General features: G+C 44.9%; 1 protein-coding gene across 1 annotated transcript in view; it reads left to right on the top strand.

Annotated features, from left to right (window-relative positions):
• The first annotated feature begins 6,639 nt into the window (after positions 1–6,639).
• The window catches only part of POU2F3 (POU class 2 homeobox 3), a 98,695-nt gene continuing 81,746 nt past the window's right edge, over positions 6,640–23,588 (top strand). Inside the window, exons 1-2 of the mRNA XM_083161883.1 lie at positions 6,640–6,765; positions 13,490–13,558. Of these exons, the coding sequence (XP_083018009.1) occupies positions 13,498–13,558 (61 nt within the window). The 5' untranslated portion in view covers positions 6,640–6,765; positions 13,490–13,497. The remainder of the gene's footprint in view (positions 6,766–13,489; positions 13,559–23,588) is intronic.

The raw sequence follows: 23,588 nt of genomic DNA, 5'->3' as shown, positions 1-23,588 counted from the left end.
GGGAAAATACATAAAACCAGGACATACAAGGTAGAAGGATTAAATGCAGACATAAGGGCAGATGTAATCAGCCTTAGATAGTGGTAAAGTGGAGAGATGCTGGTGTATCTAATATAACGGGTGCAAGCTGTGCAGTTCACATGGGCCCCTGAGCCCAGCGGGGCCCACACACCCTGTACCCGCATAAATATACTCCCCTCTCTTACAGTTTGGCACCGAAAATCACTGGGAAAATGTCCGCCACGGCTCGGTGATTTGAGCATACGCAATAGAGGTGTCTCTGGGAAAGGAGTGCAGGCACCATGTTGCTGGAGTCTCCTTCACGGCAATAGAAGAGGGGAACAATTGGTGCTCTGTGTGAAGAGATGATGGGACAGATACACTAAGCCATGAAGAGTGATAAAGTATCCACCAATCAGCTCCTAGCTGCCATGTTACAGGCTGGGCTTGAAAAATACTTTATCTCCACTTTATCACTTTCCAAGTCTTTGCACATCTCCCCCATAAAAACAAAGGTTGATGACCTTCTCAGGAGACTGCTAGATAGAACGTATTGAGGAAGAGATGATTAGTTTGGATTGGCGTTTTGGTAGTAACTTGGGTAAGTATAGGAAGCATTCTCATAATGGTTGGGATGTACTAAGCATCGTATCCATACTTCTATACATTCCATCACTTATCAGGTACATACTGGCATGTACCTAATAAAAAAAAGCTGCTACAGCGAAATGCGTGGGTGACTACCTGTACACACCCACCCACTTGGATATCCACCTGCACCATCTTTTGTGACCGAACCAGCTTCCCACAAACTTTTCCCATCCCAGCCGTATTGCAACCGGACCATTCAAGCCCGCACAAAAAAGGGTCCATTAACAACCAAGTGTTCCCTCGGTAGGAGAGTGCTGTCTCTCCCCAAAGTCCTACGTTTGTCTTACCGAATCGGCTATGCCACCATTGGGATCAACAAGGGAAGCGCATTCAGGAATGGACACACACAGCAGGAGTCCTATTGGACAAATTGAGTGACTGTACCTGTACTTGACTTTTCAATGGTACCACTAATCTTATTATAATTCCAATTTTATTTATTTTATAGAATAAAATGCTGTGTTTATTTTAATGAATCACCTGTTGCATGAATTCATATAGCGCGGTTTAAACCCCTCCTTTATTGTGCGGAGCTAAGGATTTATTTGGCAGCTGTGTTCATTTTAACAATCTGAGAGCAAGTAGGGCCGTCGGAGGATGTCGCTGACGACGCACGGGAACTGGATACGCTGCAAACCCTGGGCTTCTGGTGGGGTGTGGTTTGCAAGATAGACACGAATTAGGTCGACAGTCAATCGAGAGTGATAAGGACGACATATGGAAAGGGTCCACATTCACTAGGCCGACTTTTACAAACAGTTGACACAAGCAAAATGTCAACATGGAAATGGTCAACACAGGAAAAGGTTGACACATAGTTTTCACATGTTTTTGTGTGTCTATGTCGACTTCTGTCGACATGGATCTCCAATTAGTGTAACGCGTGCCCTTTACAGTTCTCACTAGTAGTCGACATGGCTTGTGAATTATGAACAAGTCGATTAAAACCAAAAAATCGTGAAAAACTTACTTCGACCTTTCATGCATCAATCATTGGCACATCGACCTTTTTGCTTGTGTCAACCTTTTGTCGTTTTTTTTCCCCCCATGTGTAAACCTATTGACTATCGCATTGTCGACCCATCAAATGGAACCGATCTGGGTCTGAATAGATCGCCATACAACACTTACCATCCTAACATCACATGACCTCGGCACCCGCCCCCTTTTTGGCAAACAGCGGCAGAAATAAATCACTGACTTATTAGCAAAAGGAAGAGAAATCATGGTCGTCCCCTTCAGCCACATGCGAGGGTATTTGTACTCGGATACAGGCGACGCTGGTGGCGGGGGGGGTCGGGTGTTCGACAGCAGGCAGGGATTACCCACTCGCTAGGCGGTGAATGAACACGAGCGGGTCTGAATAAGCCCTGTATTACAAGATTGCCACTATTGCTATATAATTGCAACACTTCATTGGCACACATTACCTGGGTTTACCCTGGGGCTGTTCCTGGAGTTTGGCAATAGCACTTCTGGGTTGTTTTTCTGTCTGCCTGTCCTCCTATCTATGGGGTTATTCAGAACTGAACGCAAGGCTGATAATTTGCAGAGTCTAGTGATCAGTTGTACACCGACCAGCCAGAGTGATATCCCGCCCCGTGCAAGGTGCGAAAATGTCTCAGCCCTGCAATTAGCTGCAAATCCATTCACATGCGGGTCACCAGTGAATGATTTCCCCAGTGTGTGTGTGACAGTGCCCCTGTTCGGTGTGGTGCAAGATGGCGTACCTTAATCTGGAGCTGGTGACGGCGGCGGCTTCTGGATTCTTTGCGGCTTCTGCTGGAGAACCTGTGGCAGGGAACGGCACAACCCAAGGGACCCACAAAAGACAACGCTACTTCGGTTAGCAGCGACAAATATTTATTAAAGGAAAACAACTGCACTAGTCGCTGTGATATACTCGTACACATATGCAAACATCAATAAGAAAGATAAAAAAACACAAAGACAATGACATCAAACAGAGCAATATTAAAGACAATAATATGACATCACTAGAATACTATACCGCACATATAACACAATACTGCACATATAACACTATACTGCACATACAACACTATACTGAACTATAGTCCCTGGTGCAAGGAAAACAGTCAATAAAGAAACGGTCCCACGCAGGAAGATCCTCACAAGTACAAGGGTAGGCCCTACCTTAGTGTGCACACTACTATATAAAGGCCAGAAAATATTAATGGTCCCCTATAGCGGGGTACAGGCGAGTCCCCGTTACCTAGGGCAACTCCCTGCTAGACATACAACACAGGCTGTAGATATAGGCTTGGCAGTGGTGGCAAATCTGGCATGCAGCCAGAGGGGCGTTGCAGGTGTCTCTGGGCTAGTAATGTCGCAGGGTGATCAGCACCCCAATAACAGTTGTCCCCTATGCAGTGGAGAGCCACTTCAATAGCTGGGTAAAGTGGGCCAATGTGGGGTGCAGGCCAGCCTGGGGGTAGGGGAGCTCCTGTACCTTAACTCTCAGCTGCAGATGCCAGCTCCTGCTGGTCATGACTCTTCAGGGTCTCTCACTCCTCTCTGGGTCTCTCACTCCTCTCTGGGTCTCTCACTCTGCCTGGCACCTATCAGCAGCACCTGATCTCCTCTTCAGTGCAGGACAGGGGAACAGCTTCTCCATTCACTGCACACACGCTGCTGGGCTTTCTCCTCTCTCTGCCTGAGCCTCTCCCTGCTCCAAGCATGTCTTCTCACTCTCTCTGTGCACAATCTCTGCCTTCTCTCCACTGCAGCAAGTTTTCTCTGTCCCGTTCTGCTGGCTGACCCCTGACCTCTCAGCTTCCTGTCTTCACACACTCCAGGGCAGCCAATCAGGGGAATGTCAGGTTCTCTGCACGTGGATGTGAGCTGGGTCTGTTAACCCCTCACATCCCTGCAGTGTCTATGAAGCTGCAGTCTTTCCTAATAGCAGCATTGGCTGCCATTAAGCCTTTTTGAGGGCACAGGGGCACTCAGAGTGGATTGCCACATACCTCCCTGCTGGAAATTTGCCTGTCCGCAGGCAACTTAACCTGGGTCAGTAGGTTCCTGCCAAAAACCTCTCAATGTCCATGACAAGACATTTAACGGTGAGAAAGAAAACAGGTGAGTACACATACATTCACCACAAATACAAATTACTGCCTCCCTATCACCTGATATCTAATGTGGGCTCCCCAGGTCAACCATCCCCCCGCCACAGGACCTCCATCCCTCTGCGGTCCAGCTTCTCCAAGGCTGTCAATGGATGGCGCCCACTCTCACGATGTACGCATCTTTAGGCATGTCTCACCTCTCGATCTTGCCTCTTCGACCTCTGTATCGCCTGCTGGATTCTGAGGGCGAATTCCTCTCCTGAGATGGTCGTATATTCACCACTTGTTACCGGCTTCCCACCGATGAAACAGATCTTGGCTTTGTCTTCTCTCTCTGGTGCTTCTACTTTGGCCTTGGATTCATGCAGTGGCACCACTGGTTCTGCTTCTGGTGGCTCTACTGTCTGCGTCACAGCCATCTGAACCACGGTCTCGGGGCTTCTCTGCTGGTCTACCATTCTTGGCCCTAGGTTAGCCACCCGATAATCGGCATCATCCATTCTAGGCACGTACTCTCTGGTTGGCTCTGCAAGAGGCCTAGTCGCTGCTTGCTGCTTCTGGTGGACTACCTCACTCCACATGACCGGTTTCTCACTTGCCCTCGTGATCTCAGGTTCTGGTGGGCGGGGCATCTGTCCTGGTCGAGGAGGGTTGCTGTTCACTCTTTCTTTTTCTAGCTTGACCTCTCTCAGTTCAGCTGTACTTCCGGTGTATTGGTGGTATGGTAGAGGCTCTTTACGGTGCGGGTAGTGCCACTGTTGTTCTGGGGCATGTCTGTTGCGTAGCACCGGCGTTCCATTCGGCCCCGTCACTTTTGCGGCCTTGGTGCCTTTCTTCCCGCTTGTTAATTCGAATTCGACGGCTTCACCATCGCTCAGGCTCCGAAAGCAATTCTGGGGGTCTTCGTTCTGTATGGCGGTGTAATGGACATAGACGCTACGCCCGTTGTCTGCACGTCTAATGTATCCATATCCGCGTGGCACATCAAACCACAGGACACGACCTGTGATCCTTCTTGGGCCGGTTCGCGGCCTATCAGTCATCTGCGTTACACCGGATGCTCTTGACGTGTTCTGGAACACTGCCGGTGGACTACTTCTCCCATGCCATCTCACAGTCTGTGGGCATACATCGGCTCGGTCACTGTGTAGTCGTTCCGACCTCCACTGGCGATTCTGTTGCCATCTATGCCTTCTGCCACCTTCACGTTGCTGTCTTTCCTTTTCATCCTCCGCCCATTCCTGACGCATCTCACGGATCATCCTGGTCATTTCGGTCATCGCTTCGATGATGGCCCCAATCGAGTTCTGATTGGCTTGGGCTGGTGGAGTGGCGGTTCTTCGCATCTCCAGCGGTTCTATGTACTGCGATCGCCACATCTTGCCGTTCACAGGGGTCTTGTGCAATCCTGTTCGTGACGCCAAGTGTGACAGTGCCCCTGTTCGGTGTGGTGCAAGATGGCGTACCTTAATCTGGAGCTGGTGACGGCGGCGGCTTCTGGATTCTTTGCGGCTTCTGCTGGAGAACCTGTGGCAGGGAACGGCACAACCCAAGGGACCCACAAAAGACAACGCTACTTCGGTTAGCAGCGACAAATATTTATTAAAGGAAAACAACTGCACTAGTCGCTGTGATATACTCGTACACATATGCAAACATCAATAAGAAAGATAAAAAAACACAAAGACAATGACATCAAACAGAGCAATATTAAAGACAATAATATGACATCACTAGAATACTATACCGCACATATAACACAATACTGCACATATAACACTATACTGCACATACAACACTATACTGAACTATAGTCCCTGGTGCAAGGAAAACAGTCAATAAAGAAACGGTCCCACGCAGGAAGATCCTCACAAGTACAAGGGTAGGCCCTACCTTAGTGTGCACACTACTATATAAAGGCCAGAAAATATTAATGGTCCCCTATAGCGGGGTACAGGCGAGTCCCCGTTACCTAGGGCAACTCCCTGCTAGACATACAACACAGGCTGTAGATATAGGCTTGGCAGTGGTGGCAAATCTGGCATGCAGCCAGAGGGGCGTTGCAGGTGTCTCTGGGCTAGTAATGTCGCAGGGTGATCAGCACCCCAATAACAGTTGTCCCCTATGCAGTGGAGAGCCACTTCAATAGCTGGGTAAAGTGGGCCAATGTGGGGTGCAGGCCAGCCTGGGGGTAGGGGAGCTCCTGTACCTTAACTCTCAGCTGCAGATGCCAGCTCCTGCTGGTCATGACTCTTCAGGGTCTCTCACTCCTCTCTGGGTCTCTCACTCCTCTCTGGGTCTCTCACTCTGCCTGGCACCTATCAGCAGCACCTGATCTCCTCTTCAGTGCAGGACAGGGGAACAGCTTCTCCATTCACTGCACACACGCTGCTGGGCTTTCTCCTCTCTCTGCCTGAGCCTCTCCCTGCTCCAAGCATGTCTTCTCACTCTCTCTGTGCACAATCTCTGCCTTCTCTCCACTGCAGCAAGTTTTCTCTGTCCCGTTCTGCTGGCTGACCCCTGACCTCTCAGCTTCCTGTCTTCACACACTCCAGGGCAGCCAATCAGGGGAATGTCAGGTTCTCTGCACGTGGATGTGAGCTGGGTCTGTTAACCCCTCACATCCCTGCAGTGTCTATGAAGCTGCAGTCTTTCCTAATAGCAGCATTGGCTGCCATTAAGCCTTTTTGAGGGCACAGGGGCACTCAGAGTGGATTGCCACATGTGCAGCCTGTGTGTAGCCCAGGAATTATTTGGCAGCTGCGATAAAGACAGGCTGGGCGGAGCCCAAAGCTGATGTCACATGACTTCCCTTGAAACACCTGGGCACACCTGCATTTTTCCCAACACTCCCAGAAAGCAACCGGTTACCACCCCCAAATGCCGGGTTGTGAATGGCCAGCAATCAAAACAGTAACAGAATTTTATCGCATGATGGCCTTGCGTATGCGCACTACAAACCATATGCATACTCAGTTTAATTATTGTCGCGCTGCCTACGAATTTGTAGCCATGTGATCAGGTCTGAATAACCCCCCATCTGTGTGTTTGTCTTTTTCTGACTCTCTGTATAGTGCAGTATATGTCAATGTTTGCGTATACCTGCACGCCTGATCTCTTTCAGAGCGGGTCACTGTTGCGGGTTTTTCTAGAGCTCCAAACATTTTAAAAATGTATTTTTTTTTTTTTTGTTTATTCATTTTCATTATTTTTATTTATTACATTTTATAACAGATTTTGTTTTTTGATTTTTTTCATATGTTTGTAAAAAAAAATCTCAAATTGCAGACATGAAAAGCAAAAGAAAATTAGCGTTTTATATACGTAATGGGGGAAATTTACTAAGATGTGTATTCTACTTCACCTGTGATGTTGCTATGGGCAACCAATCAGAATCTACTTCTTATTTATTTAGCACCCTCTAGAAGATAGTAGACAGGATCGGATTGGTTACCCATTATTTATATAACACTTTTCTCCTAATAGGACTCAAAGTGCTTGCATTAGCCTTTTACAGCACAAAATATAAAACCAACTTAACAAGGGACATTAGGAAATGCTTGGGTGAACAGGAAAGTCTTGAGTCTATTTTTGAATGTTTCCAGAGTGGAAGGTTCTCGCATTGAGCGGGGAAGTGAGTTCCATAGAGTTGGAGCCACAGTGCTGAAAGCTCGACCCCCAGATGAATTCAGGGAAATTCTGGGTACTGTTAGTTGTCCTTCATCAACCGATCGCAGTAATCGAGTGGGACAATAAGGGATCAGAAGCTGCTGCAGGTACCTTGGGCCCTGGTCATGTAGAGCTTTAAAAGTCAGTAAGCCAATCTTGAAAATTATTCGCCATCTTACAGTATAGGCAGCCAGTGAAGGGACTACAGAATGGGTATTATGTGGCTGGAGCGGGGCTGATTGGTTAATAGCCTGGCAGCTGTATTTTGTACCATCTGTGGTGCAATTCTTTTGCTGGGAGACCGAGGTAAAGGTAGAATACACATCTTAGTAAATTTCCCCCAATATGTCTTTGGCCATGCAACTATCCAACCATGTAACAATGGGCCTGATTCAGTATGGATCGCTATTATAGAATTTTTAATTCTATTGATTATTAAATTACTTGGCATGCAAAGCAGTCACATAGCCAGGCTTGCCTACACTCCTGGAATGACCCCCCCCCCCCCCCCGATCGCGTCATCCTCCCCTCAACCATGCCGTTTAAATAGCGCAATCCGAGGGTCTTCAAGGAAGGGGCGGGGCTAAACGGTCAGAATCACATCAATTTAGCCCCGCCCCCTCCATGGAGATCTGCAAATCAGGTTATTTAAAATCCTGGGGTGGGGCTTGATGATGTCACACTCAAGCCCCACCCCCCAAAGTGCTGCTCTGACGTCAGCAATGACCATTTCCAGCCTGTCACAGCTGCAGTCTAGTGGCAGCCTCAGACCCATTCACATATGCTCAGATAGAAGGTTCCCTTTGATGTACAGGGATTTGCGAATGGATCTGCGCATACACAGCAATTACCTCTGAAATAGCAATTTTGGATGGGGCATTTATACTTTCCTTCTAGGCACTGACATTCTGCTTGCAGTCAACAGGTTTTTCACTAAAAAGCAATTTATGCTGAATTAGGCCCAGTATTACAAAAGCAAATCTCTAAAGAAAATGGGGGTTATTCAGACCTGATCGCAAAGCTGTTTTTTTCTCAAATGGACAAAACCATGCTGCACTGCAGGTGGGGCAGATGTAACATGTGCAGAGAGAGTTACATTTGGGGGATTTATTTTGTTTCTGTGCATGGCAAATGCTGTGCAGCTTTATTTTTACACTGCCATTTAGATTTCAGTTTGAACACACCCCATCCAAATCTAACTCTCTCTGCACATTTTACATCAGCCCCACCTGCAGTGCAGCATGGTTTTATCCATTTGAGAGAAAAAAACATCTTTGCAGTCAGGTCTGAATAACCCAGAGTGTCTGTATATTCCCCAGGGGGGCTTGCCCAGGAGAAATGAGCAATTCGGTTCTTTTGAAATCTGTTTCCATGCAAATATTTGGTAGATCCAAACAGTGTACCGATTTGGATCTCCTGAGGAGATCCAAAACAAACAGAGTTCCAATTCGACTCTTCCCGCAATTTGAAACTGAAATCTGAATTATGAATTGCAAAAATTACGTGATGTTTTTTTATCCATTTTTCAGAAAATCCAAAACCCAAGATGCAGATTTTTAATCCGAATTGTGAACCAAAACACTTGAGAGAGAAATTAGAACCAAAACAAAATACTCCGCACACATCTTTGCTGGCCAAGGTGCTTAAGTACCGTTACCTCATCTTGCCCCTGCCATTCAGGGTGATTATACTGGTGTCTTGTTATGTATGTGATCACTGTTGACTCTTTGCATCCTGTTATAGAGTCATCTGACTGCTGTCAGCAGTAAGGTTATGTTATATCACATGAATATTTTCCCACAATAAAACACTCTTGGGCTGACACAATCTACGTAATTGACACTACACAAGAACGAATTACAGGCTCCACACATATGAGTTACACCTCACAGAGCCATATTGTTTTCTGGTGTTTGAGGACAGGTGCAAATTAGGGATGGCCAATGGCCATCAACAATTCAATACCATTGATGGTCTATGTCCGATTTTGATTACTTTTACTATGAATGGGGGTTGACCCACAGGGTTTCCCACCATCAATGACGGTTAAGCAACTACATTTTTCCTCCTTTAAAGAACGGGGAATAGAACTTAGCTCCATCCCCAACACTGATAGCATAAGGCCCCACCCCCGGGCTCTGATTGGCCTGCAGCCATCTGAATAGGAAAGCAGGGGGTGACCATCTGTGAGGTGAAATCATCAATGGTTCCCATGCAGATGGTTGTACACCATCGATGTTGCCCATCAATGCTGACTATGGTAAACATCAACGGTGAACCCCTCAGAAAAGGCCATCCCTAATGCAAATATACACAGATGGTTATAACTTTTCCAGCACTAGTGAGCTGCTTGTGATTGGATGGTTTGGAAGTTACCACAGAAGCTGATATTTGTTTGGGTATTATATGTTGTTTATATATATATATATATATATATATATATATATATATATATATATATTATTGATCTATTCATGTTTTAGCATTATATTCTAAAGCCTAATAGTGGCGTGTATTTCAAAAGCAATTGAAGTAGTTAGAAACATTGGGGGTACATGTATGTGACTATACTCATACCTACCAACTGTCCCGCTATTTGGAGACTGTACCGTTGTCCCTCCAGCAGTGATCACTGAAGAGATGGGCATCACTTCAGTGCAGGGTAGAGGGCTGTGTTTGATAAATGACAACAGCTGATTGGATGGTATGTTATCTCTCTCCACTTCATCACTCCCCAAGGCTTATCATTCAATCATTCAAAGACACAAATTCGTCACGTATAACAAGGCCACTCCTGATGTCCCCTCACTGTCATGTTTCATTTCTGATATAAATGCAGCTACACAAAGCAATGTTCTAGAAGACAAACTGAGACAAACTGAAAATGTCAATCCATGAACCCAGCAGGGCTAATATGTTGGACATTGTACTGACGCTTCATCCATTCTGCAATGAGCAGTATCAGGAGCAGGGCCGCTGCAAGGTTTTTTGGCACCCTAGGCAAAACTTGGGCTTCCTGCTCCTATCATCACCCACATACTAATATCGACTTTGCAGAACGTCAGGTGAAAGTGTGGAGGTGGAATCTTAGAAGTTTAACACCAGACTGTATTAAGTTCAAAAAGGATGTCTCTCTCTGAGGGGTTCATTTACTAAGATGGGACAGGGCCATCTTAACGTATGGGCTTAATGGGCAGCAGCCCATGGGCCCCCCAATTCTGGGGGCCTCCGAGCGGAGGCAGATTGGACTGTGCGCATCTGTCTTCTGATCTTCTTGGGAGGCAGTAGTGAATTTCAGCGCAGCCAGTCTGCATTCTCTTCCACCAATCAGAGTGCAACATTCTCTTCCTGCTTCCCAGCCTACAGCCAGACAGTGAATAGCTGTCAGCATGCTGATTGGTGGATGGCTAGAGCTATCTACCAATCAGAATGCTGACAGTAATTCATTGTAAGGAAGCAAGGGGAATGACGGTGCAGGAATGCAAGAGGGGCAAGCTATAATTAGGACAAAACAAAGCATGCTATAATTAGTTTAAAAAAAATTCCTGTTAAACCCTTCAGTGGTGTTTTTTTTTAGGGAGTGCTCCCCACTGGGAGAGTTCTTTTTGGGGGGGAGCGCTCCCTTAAAACAAAACCACCACCGTCTCTCCTGGGGCCGGGCACTACACTACACTACAACAGCCGCTGCCCGGGTCTGCCCCCCGCAACCCAGCTGTGTGCGGCGTGATGTTACATGGTCGCATCGTACACAGCCAGGGGGAAGGAAGCTGAGCTCAGCCCTAATCTCAGCGCTCAGCAGCGCTGCTCGGCACTAGGTAGCGTAGACCCTGTTACTCCCGAGAATTTTCCGGGGTTTACCACTCTGGGCACTGGAGCACAGCCGTGAAAATTCTCAGGAGTACCAGTGAAGGGGTTAATGGTTGGGCTCATTGCTTTGCCCAGGGCCTACAATACTGTTAAGACGGCCCTGAGATGGGAGTTCTATTGAAGATGGGATGTTGCTATGGGCAACCACTCGGATTCTATTATCTTTTAGAAGGTGCTAAATAGATAAGAAGGTACATGTGAATTATCCGGGCTGCCGATTTTGTCCTTAAGTTTAGTTAACTTAAGGACACCCGACCGACGCGATGCCCGCGATTTACCCCCAAATCGCGAGCATCGCGGCGGTCGCGGCCGTTATAAGGCGACCGTGCGATGCCCGCGATTTCCCATAGACAGTAATGTTAAAATTACTGGACCCGATTTCCCATGTTAAATGTATGACAGTAATGTTAAATGATGTGCAAAATAAAATGACAATGTGAAATGGGCCAATATGGCCATTTCACATTGGATATGTTTTAAAAAAAAATGTTTCATGGCCGCCCACCACCGTTAACGCCACCCCGCTATTGACGCCAACCCGAAGCGTGGCGAGCGCAGGTTGCTGTGCGGTTCCCATTCACACTGATGGAGGAGGCAGTGTCAGCTCCAAGCACTAACTCCACACACACACACCCCTCCTCCTCTCACAATGACGCTCCCTCTGGCCCCAATATTGCTGGGTCATTGAAGGGGCCAGAGAGAGCAGAATGAGCTTTGGAACTGAAAGCAGTAATAGAAGAACCTCAACTGTCAATATTATAAAAATCATATTAGCAAAACATTTTTAATAAACACTTTAATAACCCCGCCCCCACCCATACAGAATTATATTATCCTTCCCTTTATGGGACCTATGGAGAATCCCATTACAGTGTTCTCCACTCCTACCATGTAGCCAAGTGTAAGCTATTATGAATCCTTCTCCACGTACAGAGAGACAATGTTTCAATATAGCAGTACCAGACGGCAAGGAATGGGTCCGCTCATCTTTCTTTCTTTGTAAATTAACTTCTTTGTACACCAAGAGTATGCAGATAACATGTGGATAATCTTTCACTTTTTTACATTGACAAATAAGTGTGAATTCTTTTCCACGCTGTGTTTATATATTGCATTACTTCAAATGCCCCTGTAGAGAATTGCATATCATTTAGTGATGATTTGGGGACTGAGCCCTGGGCAGGAGACCCCCATATAGTTCTGAATCCGTACGTCTGTGACAAGTATCCTTTGAGGTATTACATATTAAGTTCGTTTCATTACGTTGTGTTTTCATTTTTTACTCCAAAGAAGTTTAAATGCCCTGCAACCAGCACATTGTTATCTTATGCAAATTCTCACCGCCAGCTGCAATGTGATTGGCTGCCTCAGGCCTATGCAAACTCTCTGCTTTATCTGTTTGGTTTACCTGTGTTCTAAGGGTTAAAGGAGGGAGGGGGGTCAGTGTCATTTGTATAAAATATTCCATTTCTCCAACTGACTTTTTGTATCACCTGGGAAAGAGGGATAGTTACCTGACTGAAGAAGCAGCTACAGAACTGGAACTGCTCACTAGAGTATATCTGAGAGGTTGTAAAAGATAAACTCAGGTGAGGAGAACAATCTTTATCCCAGGGGAACTGTGTGATAGAGAAGGGGAGCATTATGCAGATAGGTGAGGAGCTGCCTGCTTGGGTGGAATAGGTAGAAAATAGAAAATGACACCTGTAAGGTCTATATAGTATTTTATCTTAATGACAAAACACTTTAATAAAAAGCGATCATATTAATCTTGGACGTCATAGATTCCAAAAGCCAGAAATATTTGATAGAAAATAGCTTGAAATTGTATAAAATTCAAAATCTCTCCAAAAAAATACATTTTCGCCGTTATGCCATATTGGTAGGGACAGATGAGGATTTGATACATTCAGTAGGGCCCATAATTAGAATAAAGTAGAGTGGGCAGAAGAAGTCTCGTCCCAAGAGCTGACAATCCAACGTGTTCCGTCCAGGCAATGTGGGATCATAAGATCAGACAGTGGTCTCTGCTTCATAAGCGAGTGCAGGTGTACAGATATGCTGGTGGCTCTGACACTCCCCAGCTGATGAATATTATAATACCATGTGTGCTCTGGAATTTGAAAGTCGAATTAAATTTATTGTAATACAATGATTTGTTTAGATAAACCATAAACATTATTGAAATCAGTTTTTTTTTTCCTTCTCAGGGATTAACATGAGCCGAGAAGCAGATTCCACCGAGGAACAGCGGAATGGAGTTGGGCACCTGCAGAATGGTAAGAGGCAATTTATTATGTGTGATGGGCGAGGGACCTGTAAACTGGGCATTATACCCAGGTATAGACCTGCTTTCTCTTACTTTTATCACATATACAGTATAGTGGCTGGGTGTTGTGCGCTCGGAGAATAGGCTGGTTTATATACATATACATAGTTCTTGTAAGGCAGCGTATAGATGTTTGCTTAGTATGCTCTGTGCTATTGTTGAAAAATACATGTACATATTTTCTGGCTGTCTAATTACTGTATAACAATCATTATGATTATATTCAAGTATACAATTTAAAGATTATATGGTCGAATGTGTATCATATATATTATATACTGTAGCACAGAAATATAGATTGTGACCACTTCGCCCATCTAGTCTGCCCTTCTTCACATCATATAATATATATTAAAAATTATTTGTATAGTGCCCACATATTCTGCAGCGCAGTATATATGAGAATATTAGAATATGTGAGAATATTACAGAGAATATTAGAACACTCACATCAGTCCCTGCCCCAGAGGAGTTTACAATCTATATTCCCTACCACATGTACAGGCACACACACATTAATTTTAGGGTTAATTTTGTTAGGAACCAAATAACCTACCAGCATACATATTTTTGGATTGTGGGAGGAAACCAGAGTACCCGGAGGAAATCCACACAAGCACAGGGAGAATATACAAACTCCGCACAGTTAGAGCCATGGTGGGAATCGAACCCATGACCTCAGTGCTGTGAGGCAGCAATGCTAACCATTACACATATATATTCTTAGGATCTTTGACCATTGTATACTTAAAGATGTTACAATTCTATATTCATCTCAAAGTCAGGAAAGTCTATGGCGTGCCACGTTATACCAGCATACACTCACGCCCTTGACAGATAAATAGATATATAGATATGAGAGATATGCATGCATATTTTGCCTATCTACGTGTGTGTGTGTGTGTGTGTGTGTGTGTGTGTGTGTGTGTGTATATATATATAGATAGATAGATAGATAGATAGATAGATAGATAGATAGATAGATAGATAGATAGATAGATAGATAGATAGATTGATATCCATTCAATGAAAGAGGCACACAGACTCAGTAGTAATTGCAGAAAATTCAAAAATGTATTGGGCAATACATAATCAAGTGGTGCTTTCAGGGTCAAAACCCTGTCTTCAGGATAGCCGCCCTTACAGACAAATAGTGAACAAACTTTGTCTGTAAGGGCGGCTATCCTGAAGACTGGGTTTTTAACCCCGAAAGCGCTTGATTATGTATTGCCCAATACACTTTAGAATTTTCTGCAATTACTACAGAGTCTGAGTGCCTCTTTCATCGAATGGCTATTTTGGATACTAGAATTCACCAGACCACGCTGTTATTATAATCGGAGTGCCGACAAAAAAGGAATATATATATAGATATATATATATCTATATATATCTGGTTAATTAGTGCGGCACTCGGAGAACTTGTACTTCAGTGAATAAAGATAACCACACAGCTGGTTAACATCAACATTTAATTTCTTGTCGAAATATCGTCAGGATGTACATCCGGACGATATTTCGACAAGAAATTAATGTACATCCTGATGATATTTCGACAATAAATGAAACGTTGATGTTAACCAGCTGTGTGGTTATCTTTATTCACTGAAGTACAAGTGCAGCAGGGTTTTGTCCATTTGAGAAGGAATTTGCCTTTGCGAGTGAATCAGAATAAGGGCCAATGTTAAAAACAGAAGAAGGATGTGGATACGGTAAGCTGTCAGGGTCTGACCTCCTTCATAAAAACAAAATCCTACAAATAAAAAAATACAGTTATACATGCATATCTATTTATCTATATTTCTTTTTATCTATATATATTATACATGCATGTTACACACACACACACACACACAAAGCTTACAATCATGTCCTTATATTATTATGGTATAGAATGATTAAATGATATAAGGCTTGTTCCTATTGAAGATGGCAATCTGTATAATAGCCTTAAGCTGGCCATACACTTGTATGGCTTCTCGCCTCAGAGAAGTCGCCCGTGATCCCCCCCCCCCCCCCCTTGACCCTCCCGGGACCTTCCTGGGAGGCAGGATCACATGCGATATATCATATGCTGTCCTTTTGCATACGCTATATCTCCTGCTGTTTGCGTGACTCGCAGGCTCCAATGCATTGCCCACGGGACCGTGCATCGCACTGGACCTGCTGCGGAATACAGTACATCACCAACAATACATGACAGTGACCAATAATGTATATTGCCCTAGTATATGGGCACCTTTACTATAATCCTTTGTAAAAGTATTGTGGTTTTTATTATATTTCCTTTACTCCTACAATTAATATTCTCATTTACTTATTTCTGTCTAATTGAACATAATTTATTATGAACTAGATTTAGCATGAAAGTTATTAGAAATGTGCTGTATATTTTTTCCTATGTTTGTCGCTGGTCCCATCTATACTTCCCCTCTGTCTTGTTTCCACTTGAGTTATTATTAACTGACGGGCCTGATTCAGTATACTCGCAGCCTAGTGAACAGGTCAGTGCCGCCCGCCACCCCGCCGAACGCATCCCCTCGCATGTGGCCAAAGGGGAGAGAAATCATACAACCATCTAATTATTTTTTCCCCTTCGAAAATAAAAGTCAGTCTAAAATGTAGACTCTAAATTAGCTTTTATTTCCACCGCTGATCGATGAAAAGAGGGCTGGCGCTGACGCCATGTGTTGTCAGCCGCCTACCCGGAGCAGGCAATGCCATGTCTGTTACCAGAGGAATGTCCATAAAACTCTGTCTGTTCCCCTAATGCCGCCCCCTGCCTGTGCAAATGCATCGATGAGTGTGATACTCACCAGAGGCATTTGCACATGGCATATATGGGCATGCACAGACCCCTCCCCCCCAGCGAAAACGGGGCCAAATTCGGACCCATACGAACAGGTCTGAATTGGACCCGACATGTAAAATTATGTACTGTTACTTCAACAGGGACCACTGCTATCCAATGGTTTTATCATTTATAAGTGTCCCTCTTATAAAACTGAGACTTTGATCAATTTAACATCTATTTAACATATATCAGTCTGTCATAGGTTTCTGTTTCTGTCATCCCCTACAAAAGCATTATCTTCCAAAATCACTGCCATGTAGCGCACCGTTCCAAGTTACTATGTTATATAATGGAGTGTGCCTTCATATACAGTAAATGTAGCACAGAAATATAGACATTCAAGTCCAGACTTGGAACATGAAGCATTATTGAAATTGTTCCTATTCACCTCTCAGGCAGGGGATCGTTAGGTCGACAGAAATGAGGCCTAGTCAATAGGCCGACCACTATTGGTTGATATACAATATGTTGATACAATATGTTGACACATGAAAAAGGTCAACAGGCTTTAGAACGACATTGTCAAAAGGTCAACCCACTCTCCAAGGGTTATTAAATGTCCCTAATGTAATAAACCTCCCAATATTCTGCATGTAGGAAGGGGGATGCTCTGTATGCACGGAAGGCATGATATATAAAAGGGTGTATGGGGTGTGAGTTTGTAGTAGCGGGTAGTAGCTACATGGCATGCCCCAGTTTGCATCACAATAGGAGGATGCCCAGTGATTCCCGAGCCGTTGGGTTATCCCCAGTTCACCTCACATTACCAACACAATATCCATGAGCAACATAGAAATTGACAGCAGATAAAAACACTGGCCCAACCAGTCTGTCCCTTTTTATCCTACCAGTATAAGCTCAACCCTTTTTCATTGGAAAGATATTCCAAGCATGTTTAAATTGCTCTACTCTCTAGCCTCTACCACCTCTGATGAGAGACTATACCACTTGTCGATTACCTTCCACTGAAGTAATTTTTCCTTAAAATTCCCCTGAACCTCCCTCACCCAGTGTCAGTTCTTGTCTCCAGTTCTAATATTTCTCTTCCTTTGAAAAATGTTTCCCTCCTGTACTTTTCCCTCCTGTAAAACCACTGGTATCACCGCTACTCTGCTGTGCAAAGCAGTAGGCGAGAGAGAGAAACATGTGAATAAGGGGCATTACTGTGATATGGATGGCATAATATGTGAATTGTGTGTACTACTGGGTGGCATAATGTGACTTGTGGGCACAACTTTTTGGCATATTTTGAATAAGGTTTATTACTGTGTGGCATAATATGAATTGAAGGCAGTACTGTTTGGCATAACATGAATAAGTGGCATTATTGTGTCGTATAATGTGAATAAGGGGTATTACTGTGTGAATAATGGACACTACTGTGTGGCATAATGTGAATTGTATGCACTACTGGTGTTGTTTTAATGATGGTCACTTCTATGTGTCACATTGTAAAAAAAATAGGCTACTATTGTGTAAATGTGAATAAGAGGTATTACTGTGTGAATAATGGACACTACTGTGTAGCATAATGTGAAATGTGTGCTCTACTGGTGTAATGTTAATAATGGGCACTTCTACTGTATGTGTCACAATGTAAAAAAAGGGCTAATACTGTGTGGCATAATGTGAATTGTGGACACTACTTTGTATACTGAGCCCCAGCACCCCCGGGACTCACTAAAAGCAGGACAGTTGGGAAGTTGCAGTGTGTACACCCTAGCCCATTCTTTTCCCCAAAGATCCTACATGTAGAGAATGCTGCCCACCACTGATCAAAGCAGAAGCCCCTAAAACCATGGAGCCCTGGACTACAGATGGCTATAGATCAGTGGTTCCCAACCTGTGGTACGCGTACCCCTGGGGGTACGCGTCCACATGATCGGGGGTACGCAGCGGCCTGGCCTGTAATGGCGGCCGCGGCAGTCAGATAGGTTGCTGGAGGGGAGGAGAGTGCATTGCGCATCTCTCCTACCCCTCAGTGTGCTTCCCTGTGACTGGCCGCCCGTCCGCCAATCAATCAGAGCTTGCGGGCCGGCAGACAATCAGGAGCCGGCCCGCGAACTTTGATTGGTGGGCAGCCCAGTCACAGTGAAGGGAAGGAGAGATACACAGTGTGCTGTACTCTCCTTCCCCGAGAGAAGCAGCGGCGGCAGCTACATGGCAGGGGGACACTGGACTGTCCTCTCCCCAGCAGCAGCGTCAATGGTGAGTGTGCTGCTGCTGGGAAATACTATGGGGGCATTGCTGGCACTGTGGGGGCATATTTATTGTTGGCACTGTGGGGGCATTGCTGGCACTGTGGGGCATACTTGTTGCTGGCACTGTGGGGCATACTTGTTGCTGGCACTGTGGGGCATTGCTGGCACTGTGGGGCATACTTGTTGCTGGCACTGTGGGGCATACTTGTTGCTGGCACTGTGGGGCATTGCTGGCACTGTGGGGCATACTTGTTGCTGGCACTGTGGGCATTGCTGGCACTGTGGGGCATACTTGTTGCTGGCACTGTGGGGCATACTTTTTGCTGGCACTGTGGGGCATACTTGTTGCTGGCACTGTGGGGCATTGCTGGCACTGTGGGGCATACTTGTTGCTGGCACTGTGGGGCATTGCTGGCACTGTGGGGCATACTTGTTGCTGGCACTGTGGGTCATACTTGTTGCTGGCACTGTGGGGCATACTTGTTGCTGGCACTGTGGGGCATTGCTGGCACTGTGGGGCATTGCTGGCACTGTGGGGCATATTTGTTGCTGGCACTGTGGGGCATTACTGGCACTGTGGGGCATACTTGTTGCTGGCACTGTGGGGCATTGCTGGCACTGTGGGGCATACTTGTTACTGGCACTGGGGCATTGCTGGCACTGTGGGGCATACTTGTTGCTGGCACTGTGGGGCATACTTGTTGCTGGCACTGTGGGGCATACTTGTTGCTGGCACTGTTGGGTATACTTGTTGCTGGCACTGTGGGGCATTGCTGGCACTGTGGGGCATACTTGTTGCTGGCACTATGGGGGTATACTTGTTGCTGGCACTGTAGGGGCATTGTTGGCACTGTGGGTGCATACCCAGTACCATGGAGTCATACCTGGCACCATGGTGGCATTCCCGTTTCAGGCACTGTGCGGGCATACCTGGCACCATTGGAGCATATGTGTATCTGGCACTTTTGGGGGCATATGTGTATCTGGCACTATTGGATTCTAATGTGATCTGTTGGAATGTCTGTTGCTTCAGTAATAGTGATTTGACAAGGTTCTGTTATTTTATATGCTGTCCGCAGAATGGGCTGAGCTTATATTGTGGTCAAGTGGTTGCACTTTTTTTTTCTCGTCATTGCCAGTATGACTTGCCCCTGTTAAGCCACACCCCTTTTAGGCCACGCCCCCTAAACATCACGAGGGGGTACTCATAAATGAAAAGCCTAATCAAGGGGTACGGGAGACAAAAAAGGTTGGGAACCACTGCTATAGATAGATGAAATACTGACGTAAAGTCAGCCAGCTTATTGACATCAGTACTTTGTACGTCCATCAAAAGCAATGATTATTGCAAACATCCTTTCAGGCAAACTATTCACAAGTCTCTCGACACCAGTCGGCTCCATTCCACTTATTGAATTGAAGGCAGTACTGTTTGGCATAACATGAATAAGTGGCATTATTGTGTCGTATAATGTGAATAAGGGGTATAACTGTGTGAATAATGGACACTACTGTGTAGCATAATGTGAAATGTGTGCTCTACTGGTGTAATGTTAATAATGGGCACTTCTACTGTATGTGTCACAATGTAAAAAAAGGGATAATACTGTGTGGCATAATGTGAATTGTGGACACTACTTTGTATACTGAGCCCCAACACTCCAGGGACTCACTAAAAGCAGGACAGTTGGGAAGTTGCAGTGTGTACACCCTAGCCCATTCTTTTCCCCAAAGATCCTGCAGATGTTCATACTCTGCTATCTGAGCTTAGCACTGCCCTGTCAACTGCCACTAAGTGAATATCTCATAGCCAAGTGGGGATCAGTTAGTAAAGGAATGAGGGGCAGGGAGATGGTATAGAGGGAGCCATACATCAATGGTGTTCTAATCATGTAGACCATACGTCTGATTCAAAAAAAGACAAGGGTTTGGGATAAATCCACTTTCAGCGCCACAGATGAGGGAAGGTAATATTTAAGGAAATATGCGTCCCTTATAAATAAATACCGTTCCTCTTCTCCGTATATGTCACTCAAGGATTCAACCGAAATGACTAGCAGTATTCAAATATCCTCTAGGATGCCGTCCCGTTCTCAGGGTATTTCATCCAATGTATATGTAAAAGAATGTGCAAAGGAAATGCATATAGTGCAATGACCCTTTTTTATTCAAATGTAAAACATACTGACATATACATAAAAAACACACATGAGTGGGTAGTGGAAGGAAAACTGAGAAAGAAAGGGTGGTCTGTAATTACCAGATCAATTTGAGAACTCCGTTTAGGGAAATTCTCAAATGAAGCATGGATTGAAGGGATGGCGTTCGATCCGGTCCGGATTCTGTCAAACACAATGTACCCTCTTCTGGTAACCGTCACTTCTGTCCTCCTCAGTGCCTCCACAGCCCCGTACACGGATTCAGTCCAACACAATGTCCCCTTTGCTGGTAACTGTCACTTCTGTGCTCCTCAGTGCCTCCACACGGGCTGGCATTGGAAGACATTGCTCTCCTCTATGTACAGAGAAATATTTTACAATATTTACCATAATGGTTATCTCTCCCCGCATAGACGCTATGTCATAGGCCTTACCGAAACCGACACATGCCCACAATGCGGCAGTTCAGGAGCCACATTTAAACATTGTATGTGGGACTGTCCTCTTTTATATCCTGTTTTAGGAAACAGGTGCAGGGATTCTCAATGACTTACCTATTAAACAGCCTCCCCTTAATGGCAGAATGGGCCTTGCTGGGCGTATTCCCTCCCAACACACCGATTTTACCTGGGCCCGCAAATGTGTCCTACATCAGTGGATTCACGCGGACCCTCCAACCATTCAACTGTTCAGGGCGAAACTTTTGCATATCTTTCATATGTAATGGGTAGAGACATCCCTTCAGAAGGAAGAACGTACAGAGAACATTTTCCAAATATGGGAGGGGTTTATTGATTCCTTATCCAGAGATCTTAAAATACAGATTTATAAATGCTTTAGGTCCACACAATGGTATGAAACTAGGAATCTTTAGGGTGATGCTCCAATAGACCTCTCGACACACCAATAACTGCTTCATATTTTTGTGGCCCTCGGGTCGTGCTCGTCCACATTTCTGATATCTGTCTGTACGAAAAAGATGGAATAGAAGTCACAAATTACCCTAATGCAATTTGAATTCATATTGTATTTTTTGTAACAAATACAACTGCATTATGTTGACTGTATTACACCAACGCTCAATCCTTAATAAAAAATATTTTGGGAAAAAAAGAGAGCTAGCACTGGAAGTTATAATTGTATGGCGTAACAGTGAATTGTGGAGTAACACATCAATAAGTGAAGTAATGTTGGCATGGAATATTTTTCATGGTGAGCTCTGCGGTGTAACTAGAAGTCACTGAGCCCCATAGAAATATTTTAAGGTCTAAGAGAGAGAAAAATACAGGTGACATATAAAACTTATTTTATGGAAAGTATATTTTGGCCTAGAACAGGTTCAGGAACCCAGTTCCTGATGATGATGTATTTAATAAGAGGTTCAGGAACTAAGTTCCCGCTGGCTCCTGCTGAAAGATAGCGCTGCTCTTGACAGCACTGTAGACCACAATGTACTGGGTCCTCTTTCTTGCCAGTCTGGCTCTGCCTCTCCACAATCTTCACTACAGTGCATGGTTTGCAGGACATTGATTGGTGGGTAGCTCCAGCCAACCACCAATCAGCATGCTGACAGACGTTCAGTGTCCGGCTGCAGGCTGAGTGACAGGTAGAGAATGCTGTCCACCACTGATCAAAGCAGAAGCCAATAAAACCATGGAGCCCTGGACTATAGATGGCTGTAGATAGATGAAATGCTGACGTAACGTCAGCCAGCTGACCCGTTTATTGTCATCAGTACTTTCTACGTCCATCAAAAGCAATGATTATTGCAAACACCCTTTCGGGCAAACTGTTCACAAGTCTCTCGACAACCGCCATTGTTGTGCCATTCCGAATACAGTGACCATGCTACTCCGGTGGGCATTATGTGCTCACAGGGGCACCTGGTTTAGTGTGTCTATCTATATTTGGCACAGTGTGCCTACAACGCTCTACCTGGAGCAGTGTTACTATGGGGCTCTACCTGTCGCAATGTGTCTAAGGGCTCTAACTGGTACAATGTGTACAAGTGGCACTGTGTGGTGTAATGTGAATAAAGAACACTATGATGTAGTGTAATGTGTATTGACACTATTATGTGGCCAAGCCCCTTCCCCATAAAGCCACACCCCTATTTTATATATAGGAGGACACCCATTCTCTTTTTTCAAACAGGGTACCAAAGGCACTGCCTTCTGGCTAGCCATTTTATTTATCAAATAATCAACTTATCTTCCCGTATCCTCTTGTTACTGTGTGGAACACTACATTGCCTGGCCCCTTATAATATTTACAAAGTTAGCATTATTTTTCTGTTTCAATGCAACCATTGTATTTACTATGACATATACTGTATTTTACTTTCCCTTGCATACTATTACATGTACTCTATTTAATGACAATATTGATTTTAGAAACCACAAGCTTTCTATGTATTTAGGCCACGGGGCGCTAGAGTCACCTGCTTCCTGATGCTTACGTTTCCCTGAAGGACAGCCATAATATTGTTATATCATCCAGTCATTCTTATATCTGCTGATTTGTAGTACGTTAACCTCACACAATAGATGTAATGGCTATAGGTAGCTGTATACTGTATATCACTGCATTCTACACAGGTTCCTTGTTCTGAACATCTGGAAGGTTTTGCTCTGTAAAGGCCCCATACACAAGTGGTGATTTTAGGGCTATGTCTAAGGGATCTGACTAGAAATGAAGCATGGATCGCTTCATGGGTGGTATTCAGTGCCCCCAGGGAGGGGGTTTGTACAGCGAGGAAGGTTTTTC

This window comes from Crinia signifera, chromosome 19 (assembly GCF_055691185.1).
Source record: "Crinia signifera chromosome 19, ASM5569118v1, whole genome shotgun sequence".
NCBI classification, from domain to species: Eukaryota; Metazoa; Chordata; class Amphibia; order Anura; family Myobatrachidae; genus Crinia; species Crinia signifera.
Note: the sequence above shows the minus strand (reverse complement) of the source record. Positions and strands in the feature narration are given on the sequence as shown.